The sequence below is a fragment of the Vigna unguiculata genome, chromosome 3 (genome assembly GCF_037176805.1).
Source record: "Vigna unguiculata cultivar grain cowpea cultivar isolate G323 ecotype 2 chromosome 3, ASM3717680v1, whole genome shotgun sequence".
In the NCBI taxonomy this organism is placed as follows: domain Eukaryota; kingdom Viridiplantae; phylum Streptophyta; class Magnoliopsida; order Fabales; family Fabaceae; genus Vigna; species Vigna unguiculata.
Window position 1 is genome coordinate 37,167,027 of NC_140794.1, and position 10,679 is coordinate 37,177,705.

Below are 10,679 nucleotides of genomic sequence, written 5' to 3' on the forward strand. Positions count from 1 at the left end.
AAAAATAATTTAAAAAATATATTTTAGTTTACCATTCTCTTCAGTTATTAATTGCAATTGGTTTTTATTAAAAAAAGAAAATCAAAATAACAGTTACTCTTCTTAAAAGGTTAATTAACAATCATTATCTTATAAGAGATCAAATAGAAAATTGTGTATACATAAGTATAGGTATATAATTATGGATGAAAATAATTTTGAAGCAACACAAAAATACTGAGATATTTATTATTTAAGAAAAAAATATGAATTACAGGAAAGAGTCGAGAGAAGTTGAAGAAAGAAAACACATGCCAACAAGGAAGTAGAGTAATGAATTTTATAATTGTAGACAACAAGAGCATGTCGATCCTTGGATTTTCTAAAGTGCAAAGAAAACCGTTTACACAAAGTTCTACTATGTGACTTGAAGCAAACATGTAATAGATATAGACAAAGATAAAGAAAGAAAATATATGGTATCGAAGAAAACAGAATGGGAAAGCAACACTGCAATTATTCACAATTTGTGAAAATTTCTAGTTTTTTCGGCTTCAACACCCCACATTCACATGCCATAAATGTTCTTTTATGCATTTATTCTTCTCCCGCATTCACACACTCCCACTCAAAACCCATTTATCTCATCGTTAATTGGCTCCATAACTTCCTTCCCTAAATTTCCCCTCTCTATATATTCTCCCCAAAATTCTCAATCTCTAAATACACTTTCTCTCTTCTCTTCCAAATCTCAATCTTCTCTCTCTCTCACGAACCATGGCCTCAAGAGGAGGCACTGTTTTGATATTGGCTATGATGGCATTGGTTCAGATGCGAATATGCACGTCGGAGATAAACCGCGAAAACTTCCCCAATGGCTTCGTTTTCGGAACTGCTTCTTCGGCTTTTCAGGTTCGTACACCATTCATCGTTTCAGCTTCATCTGAACGATTTTTTTTTAATTATTTTTTGTTTGTGTTTTTTTTTTCCTCTCTGATAGAAAAAGCCAAAACCTTGTCTTGTCATGACTTTACCCTTCTCCTTCGTTTCTGGGCTTTGGGCTTTAGATTCTTTTCTTCCGACTTCATGACGTGTATATGTTAACTAACTGTCTCCACGATGAAGGTGCTGGTATATATCAAAGTGATACCACATATTCACATTAGAAAAAAAAGTGTGATATTATAAAAGTATATCATTTTCACATTTTGAGATTATTTTTCATCGGTTACAACAATATATGTAATAGTTTTTTTTTCTAGAGAAAATAATAGATGACAACAAAATATAAGAGGAGTTCTATGTAAGCTTTCATGAAGAAGAGTGTAGGATAAATACCAACAAAAAAACAACGAAAGTGAATGTTATTTTCTCTAAAAATACATCGTTTAAAGTGATTTTACTTTTGTATGCTTTTTCCATTTTTTATATCATTTAATTAAGGTTTAATTTGTTTGTAACTTTGATTACTTTTAATTAACTTTTTATTAAAAAAAATGTTCTATTTAATATTTTAACGCTTTTGTATTCTTTTCTTATTGCCTATGTGCAGTTTAATTCTTGACTGATAAACGTTCCTCTTATCTTACATGTATATTCAGAAGATTTGATATTTCTGATAAGATGTCAAACTCTTGTTATTTAACATATTTTTAATAAAAAAATTGTAACGTCTCAAAAAACTGAATAACCTTAATTAATAAAACATCACATACACAGATAATCAGAGAGTACGGGATTTAGAGTAGGAATGTAAACAACACGTCAGCAGGATTACAAGAAAAGGGTCCCACATGGCCCAACCAGAAATATACAAATCATAACACAATTAATAATATTAGGTCTTGTTCGTACAAAAAAACATAAATAATAGAATCCGCCAGTAATGGGCCCCACAGTGGGCCCAACACCTGTCCAATGTGTCAAGCTGCAACATCCCTATTACCATCACCACTGTCAGGAGTTCTCACATCTGCTCACATCAACAAAGTTGATGATCATCGCAAAGGTAGAGTCCACACATAACACACAAGCAAGCAAAAGGGTAAGCTAGCGAAAAGGTCATCATATCATGCATTCAACATACCATTAACATTCAAACATACATAGCAGACTCACACACGTGAAGTACTCATCCATATCAAAACCTAAGACTTGACTATCCGGATATGTACCCGAGGCACCATCACATGGCAGTGGAATTACGTCCTAGCATTGAGGCGTCACCGTGAGGCCTTCACGGAATTATACCCTTACAGGAGGCACCACCACGTGGCCTTCATGGAATTACGCCTTGGCCCTGTGGCACCACCACGACCCCCCGTGGAATTACGTCCATTTGTCGAGGCACCACCAAGGACTCCCCTTAAGAGGATCCATGGAATTACGTCTAACCGATGAGGCGCCACCAATATCTCTCATTATAAGAGACATGGAATTAAGCCCTACCCATACTTTAAACATGTTCCACCCACCAACCAAGAATTTCTCATAACAATAATATCATGTAAAATCAACAGTTCATACAACCCATGCTTTTCAATTCATACCCAATCAACTAACATGCCATTTTCATTTCAAATGTAACATATTAATCATGTCGTCATCACACAACCCATCTCGTAAGGCATATGGGATCAGATAACAAACCACACATCAACGAAGCACTCAACAACAACATCGAAACTTGCCCGCTGCCTCGCCCAAGCTAGCAGGGCTCGCTCAGGCGAGAGGGACCTTCTCGCTCAGGCGGATCCCATCTCGCCTAGGCGAGAGCGCAGCGAGGGGCCAGGTGACTCTACGAGGTCTCGCTCAGGCGAGTTCCTTCTCGCCTAGGCAAGAGCACGGCGAGGGGCCAGGTGACTCTACGAGGTCTCGCTTAGGCGAGTTCCTTCTCGCCTAGGCGAGAGCACTCCTCGCTCAAAAACAACACAAGTTGCCTAGGCGACGATTCGTGTAACAAAACCTGGGCGAGCCTCTGATAATCTCGCCTAGGAGAGACTAGCTCGCTTGGGCGAGAAAACCAGCACTCGCCACTGTTTTCTTGTACAGCAACCAAAACCACGAATCAAAACATGCTTTAACTCAATCCAACCGGACACATCAACAGCCAAACCATACAGACGCGAAATAATGACAGAACAACGAAGAAAACACAAAGAGCTGAGGGTCCTAGCTTCCCTTACCTGGGAAAAGAATAGCACGAGACTTTGATCTTAAACAGCGGTGAATGGCAATACCAAGAGCGACTCTAAGTGTTGGAAAAGGATGAGAGACAGGGGGAAAAATGGGTTATCCAGCGAAACTGTAACAGAACTACGAGCGAGGTTGGAAAGAGACTTACGTAGAATACGGAAACGGGGTTGAGCGCTATTCGATCGGGAAAACGTAACACTAGTAGAGCTCCTTACGGCAGCGGAGTGTGACGGCACAACTCTAGGTCTGTTTTTGAAAATGAAACAAAAGTGGATTAGGACAACACGAGTTTGGTATTTATCCAATGGGTCAGCCTCTGGGCCTAACTGTTGTAGGGCAACCCTTCTCTTTAGGGCAGAAAAAGGGAACCAGAAATTAATGGGCCTTACTAAAATAATAAGAATCACTTGGAAATTTACATTAATGACGATACATTTTTTTATATTAGTATTAAAATTTCGTAACACTATAAACTATAAATAAGAAAAGACATACACATAAAAATTTAAATGAAAAAATACTTAATTAAAAAAATAAATATTTTAAATATTTTTTTTAAATATATTATAAAAATTTAAAATAATCAAATTTAGGATCAATTTAGAATTTAATTAAATCAAACATTCTTATATTATTAATTAAATATTTTTTCTCCTTTTATATTTGCCTAAATATTGTAAAAGAAAATGTTGTTAATTATTGTAGGAGTTCCAATGATTTATTACATACGTCAATTTTTGTCCCTAGAGTAGAAGTGAATAGTTTTTTATGCTGTAAACTGTTCATTTTATGCAACTTTGTGAGAATCATAAATTGTTGAATACTAACTTCATTAAAGGCTTGAATTAAAGGGAATATAACCTAACATTATGCTCCGAGAATTGATTCTTCAATTATTATGGTAATCATAATTCATAAATCATGGAAACATAGTCAATACCAAGTCTACTCGTTGACATTTTGAGTTTGCATTTATTTCAAAATTTAGTATTTGGGTTCGTTTTACTTTTGTTCCTCTACTTAATAATAGTTAGTTGGACCTTTTTTTGTGTGTGTGGAAAATGATGTTTAGTTCCAAAAAGTCGTAACAATGTGGAAAATGAATCAAGTTTAAAAAGACAAAACTATATGGTGCAAAGTTATTAATCTTATTACTCAAAAAGAATTTATTTTTTCTTTCACGTATTAAAATTAAAATTTAATTAAAATGGTTTGCAAATATATTTAGATGATGATGATGATGTTGTTTTGTTGTATTGCATGTAGTATGAAGGGGCAGTGAAAGAAGATGGGAGGGGACCATCTGTGTGGGATACATTTTCACATACTTTTGGTAAGATTCTTATAACCAAACTATATTTATATGCATTCCTCTAATTGTTCACTCTCAAATATTACATAATACATGATTTCTTTGACATGTTCACGCAAAAGTAATCATCAAATTGAATTTTTCATCAATAATTGAATCTTTTTCCAGAAAACTAACGACTTTCATGCAAAATCATTAAGTAGATAACGACGCCGCAAACTGGAATTGAACGTAACTAGTTCTCTTTTAATTTTACGCTTTAATTATTAATTTGAACTAAAAATATATTATTGATGTGACAGTAACTTAAATGAGGAGATGTTAGTGTTAGTTCAATTAAAAATAATGAAAATCATTTTTAATTTACAGTTGAATCGAAAACATAGTGTAAAAAAGTTTATAATCTGTCTCATAGGTAGGGATGTCAAAAAAATTTGTACCCGCGGATATCCGTGGATAAAACCCGCAACGGATAGAAAATAGATATTAAAAATGGATATCCGCTACCCGCGGGTACGGGTATTTTTAATATCCGCATGTTAACGGGGCGGGTATGGGTATCATAATATTCGTACCCGCTAAACTTACACTCCTTGATATTTTTCTTTTTTCTTACTTTGAAATTGGGCATATACATCAAACCTTATATAGACAATGACGTTTATGGTATGCTTGTTGCCAAATGATGAAATCAAAATAAGAATACTTGACACGTGACAATTGAGGTTTATTATTTGTTTATTTTTTAGAATCAATCGGAGAGAGTGGATTTGTTGATCAAAACATTAATTAAAGAATTTTCATTGTGTTGAACGTCATTTTATATTTACTTCTACAATTATTTGGACTTGTACCAACTTGAGTTTATTTGAACTTTATTTAAAATTTATGACAATGATGTATTATATTTTATTTTATTTGAATTTATGATTAAATATTTATTTCTAAATAATTTTGCAAACATCCGCGGGTACCTGTGGATACCCGCGGATATGAAAAAAATAGGCGGATACCCGACGGATATGGGTACGGGTACGGAGCAGATATTTATCCAGCGGGTAGAGTACAGGGGAGCTACTACCCGTACCCTACCCGCCCCGTTGACATCCCTACTCATAGGAAAAGTAAACACTGAACTCATAAAATTCCTGAAAGCTTAATTTAGAAACTAGGGAAATTTTAAATTTGGCACATTCTTATGCAATAAAGTTTATTTATTTAGATTTAAACATTTTATTGCAGGCAAGATACTTGATTTCAGCAATGCTGATGTTGCTGTTGATCAGTACCACCGATACGAAGTAAGTAAAAATGGGTTCAGTTAATAATTTTGGTTTTGGAACTTATTTTTCTTCGCAAGCCCCACTTTGCCTGATAAATAGAGATTATAAATTATTATATTTATATTTGAATGATTACAATTTTAAAAATAAAACCATAGATCACGTCTGAACATTCTGCATTTATCATAAGTTTTTGTAATGTTTATTAACATCGTTAAATGAAGATTAAATCTATGTTTAGTGATAGGTAAATTCTAATAAATTAAACGTCAACTATTAAGTAAAACTTATAAGAGTATTTCTTTCGCTTTTAGTTTTTATAAATTTTTTGCAGTTATACTTTTAGTTTTAAGTAAGTGTTTTTTATTTTATCTTATATAAAATTTTACTAGTAAAATGAACACATCTATTTTATAATTTTAAAAAGAAAAAACGTCAATGCATTATTAGTGATGTGTTTTCCATTTTCTTTAAGAAAATATATACACGTGTCAATTTTATTCAATCTAATAAATAAGAACCGGAAAAAAAATTATCAAAGATTAGATGGGAAAAAATTATTTGAGAACTAGATGCAAAATTCACAAATTTAGGAGAGATGAAAAGGTTGCTTAAGCGTATATTATTTACTAAATTTGAATGTTACTTTTGGTTGGGTTGCCCTAACTCTATTTTAAAAATTGGACTGGTCAATTGATCAAAGAAATCATAAATTCAATTTTAAGAACTGGTAAAAAATCTGAAACCGATTGAAAATGTTATTCTTTTTTTATTCTACATGCAAACTGATTCAAATTTTAATTTAAGTACGATAACATATTTATTTTAAATTTTATATGTATTTTAAATATCAATAACCAATAAATCAATAATTTATAAGTAAAATTAAATTATAATATATCGATGAAAAACTTTTTATTGAATCGGTTAAAGTTTATAAAAAAGTGTTTTAGTTATTGGTAGATGAATGAAACTATTTAAGAAAAAAAATGGCTATACTCATGTCAGTACTGATAGATTGAAAAACATTATAGATGTCGGAACTTAATAAGGTAAAAATGTAAGAAGGGTCCAATAAAAGAACATTTCAAATTAATGATACAGTTCAACAATTACGCTAACTCTTGGTCAAAGGTAGTGCTTGTTTTTGAGAATTGCATATTGTTTTTCCCTGTAGGAAGATGTACAACTGATGAAGGACATGGGGATGGATGCCTATCGATTTTCCATTTCTTGGTCTCGGATATTTCCCAGTAAGCGGCGTTTTCATACTTTTTATTCAAATAGACAATTTGATTTAATACCATTTACAACCACTATTTCATGCGATTTATCTTATGACACAATTTTGTAGTAAATGGCTACAGTGCTATAGATTTTTGCTGCAAAATTTTAGGAGTATACTATGTTATAGCCCCGCTTTCTGGATAACAGAAGAAAAGGACTCGTGCACATCAAGTTCCAAGAGAATTTTAACCCTTTTCTGAGTCTGACTGTTGGATAATTTTAACACTAATGTTTTTTTATTAATCTAGTATATTAGTAATTAATTTGAAATTTTCTCTTTAAGTATGCGTAATCTTAAGAAACTGATCTGAATCACTAACATTTCATGTGTTAGATGGATCTGGCCAAATCAATCAAGCAGGGGTTGATCATTATAATAAACTCATAAACGCTCTACTAGCCAAAGGTAACTTTCATTATCCCTGTGTAACTGTTACGTTTATATTTAAGCAGTGAATATAAAATGCGATTTCCATCTAGAATGTTGTCTGCATCTTCAAAGTTCTTAATCATAGTAAGTATTATCTAGGCACGATTTATTTGAATGTAGATGTCTTCAATGTTTCTCATTGCTCGATGCATTACATTTGCAGGAATGGAACCATATGTCACCCTCTATCACTGGGACTTACCTCAAGCCTTGGAAGACAAGTACAATGGATGGCTAAACACTTCAATCATGTACAAAATATAATACAAAACTTTCAATACTTTTAAAATTATGTTAATCAATGAGAAAATATGCTTATAATTGTTTTGTTGTTGTGTGCTACAGAAAGGACTTTTCAACTTATGCTGAGACATGCTTTCAGAAATTTGGGGACAGGGTTAAGCATTGGATCACATTTAATGAGCCACATACATTTGCCACACAAGGGTATGATGTTGGTCTACAAGCGCCTGGACGATGCTCTATTCTCCTTCACCTGTTTTGCAGGGCAGGGAACTCTGCTACTGAACCTTACATTGTTGCTCACAATGTCCTACTTTCTCATGCCGCAGTAGCAGATATTTATAGGAAAAAATATAAGGTAAAAGTTGTGAAAATTGTAGTAATGACATAAGTTCAAGGAGAAACGAATATGATGAATCAAATGCAAAATATTATTCAGAGATGTTAATAGTTCATTATTCTTTTAAAAGCCTATGCAGGTGGAGATATGCTCCTTCTGCAATTATTTACGCTGTATTAGAAAGCCTAAACATTAATAAGTTTGGTTACTGCAGAGTGCACAGAAAGGATCGCTAGGGATAGCTTTTGATGTCATTTGGTATGAGCCAGAAAAAAATACCCAAGAAGACATTGATGCAGCTCAGAGAGCTCAAGATTTTCAACTGGGATGGTAAGTCTTTCACATAGTACCTCAGATTGAACTTTTAATAGTTTATGTTCAAAGGCATCAATGAAATGGCTGAATAAGAAGAAGAAAGAGAAAATTGTTTTCACCGGAAGTTCTATAGAGGAGTTGTAAAAAAACTCATTTGTTCTTACTCTGAAAGTAAAGCCCGTGATATGTTCCAACCATTAAAATGAAAACGAGGGCATGATCAAAACTAAATTTTTATATGCTATAATTGCAGGTTTCTTGACCCTTTGATGTTTGGGGATTATCCAAGCTCCATGAGGAGTAGAGTAGGAAATAGGCTTCCAAAATTTTCGCAAGTGGAGGCTGCTCTTGTTAAGGGTTCATTAGATTTTGTGGGAATCAACCATTACACCACATTTTATGCAAGAAACAATTCTACTAATCTAATTGGAACTCTGCTCCATGATTCCGTTGCAGACTCTGGCACCATTACCCTTCGTAAGTTTCAAAGCAAACATTACCAAACAATCATTTCTTCATCAAAGTTATTCATAATTTTGTTGTTTTGTTCTGACACTAAGTTATTGTTTTCTTTCTCTTTGCTTTCAGCATTCAACGGTACTAAAGCTATTTCGGATAAGGTAAGTCATAAACGACTGATTTTGTCTCATTCAGATACTGTAAATTTTGGTACTGGACTACTAAGCTAGATCATACGAAAGTCTTCATCATTATAATTCGATGTTTGCCAGCAAAACTTGTGACAAAAGAATAAGTGTCTTGTCCTGTGTTTTCTCTCTTTGTCTTTCTTATACTTAATTTTCATGTTCTATTATAATAAACTCTCATTTTATCTATAATGACGGAGAGTTACTTACTTAGCGAATAAACACCATTTTTTTGTTAATAATGTAAATTTCGTCTTGCAGGCAAATTCTATATGGTTGTATATTGTGCCACAAAGCATGAGAAGCTTAATGATCTACATTAAACAAAAGTACGGAAACCCTCCTGTCTTTATCACGGAAAATGGTAATATTCAAATTCTTGCATTCTATAACAATTCTAGAGTGCAACTTGGCATTAAGATATTTAAATATAACCTAAATTGCAAGTTTGACTCCTCTATAATAACCAAGTTTATTTGTGTTTATTTAATATAACAAGTAGATTTATAGTTCTTTTAATAAGTTTGTCTAGCTTACTTATTCTGTCTAGTTTGATAAAGTATATCATGTAAAGTTCAGTGACTTGACTCATTATATTATTTTTCACAGGACCAGGTATCATGATATTGCTTCAAATTATATGTAGTAGAACCTTGGCATCATAGTTTTTTTCGTATTTTCATTTTCCATAATATGGAATGCAATCTATTTTCCTTTTTTGCAGTAGAATAAAATGGCAGCAAAGGGTGAAAATTATAAGCTTAATCTTTTTTTCTGATGACTTTCACAGGGATGGATGATCCAAATAGTCCATTTATCTCCATTAATGATGCTCTAAAGGACGAAAAACGGATTAGATACCACAGTGGCTATTTATCTTACTTGTTGGCTTCTATCAAGTATGTAATAATGGTTGTTATTAGTTGTATCAGAGTTTTGGGAAAATTGCATGAACAATTTGGTAATTGAGTACTACTAATGAAGTGTTTCTTGCAGAGATGGGTGCAATGTGAAAGGGTATTTTGTTTGGTCACTACTGGATAATTGGGAGTGGTCAGCTGGATACAGTTCTAGGTTCGGACTGTATTTTGTCGATTACAAAGACAAGCAGAAAAGATACCCCAAACAATCAGTCCAATGGTTCAAGAGCTTCTTGAATCCTACTAAATAAATGTGAAAATATGTGCAACTGGTGTAAAACAAAGTTGTATTTGATTAGATTTGAATTGATATGATTTTGAAATTTCTTTTTTATGTTTGAAGTTTATTATTATAAAAATTAGATTTAAGAATGATTTGGGAATCCTATGTTATGCATTGCATATCCCTTGCTCTAGTCAGAAATTTGCAAAGAGTGCATGGGAATGGAAGACAGTTTGTTAAAGTAACCCCATATTTCCCATATTATTATACTCCTAATGTTTTAATCTATTTAATTTTGAATATCAATGAAGCCAATATTGTATCAGTAACGAGTGCCCAAAAATCATAACAATATCGAATTACAGTCCTAGGTAAATTATTCATTTCTCACACAATTCCATACAACATGCATCTTCTCCCTTGTATTTGTTAGAATTTATAAATTGAGTTCAAGTGGATGGTGAATTGAACTTTTCAAATATTTCATAAACCATTTTTCAAATAA

At 33.0% G+C, this 10,679-nt stretch overlaps 1 protein-coding gene across 1 annotated transcript; it reads left to right on the top strand.

Annotated features, from left to right (window-relative positions):
- The first annotated feature begins 491 nt into the window (after nucleotides 1–491).
- Nucleotides 492–10,419, top strand: LOC114176483 (beta-glucosidase 40-like). The gene is made up of 13 exons (XM_028061531.2): nucleotides 492–891; nucleotides 4,441–4,507; nucleotides 5,729–5,787; nucleotides 6,947–7,022; nucleotides 7,391–7,462; nucleotides 7,650–7,737; nucleotides 7,832–8,087; nucleotides 8,284–8,399; nucleotides 8,638–8,861; nucleotides 8,973–9,004; nucleotides 9,293–9,395; nucleotides 9,822–9,930; nucleotides 10,028–10,419. The coding sequence occupies exons 1-13, from the start codon at nucleotides 757–759 to the stop codon at nucleotides 10,200–10,202; spliced, it is 1,512 nt and encodes a 503-aa protein (XP_027917332.1). The 5' UTR covers nucleotides 492–756; the 3' UTR covers nucleotides 10,203–10,419.
- The last annotated feature ends 260 nt before the right edge of the window (nucleotides 10,420–10,679 follow it).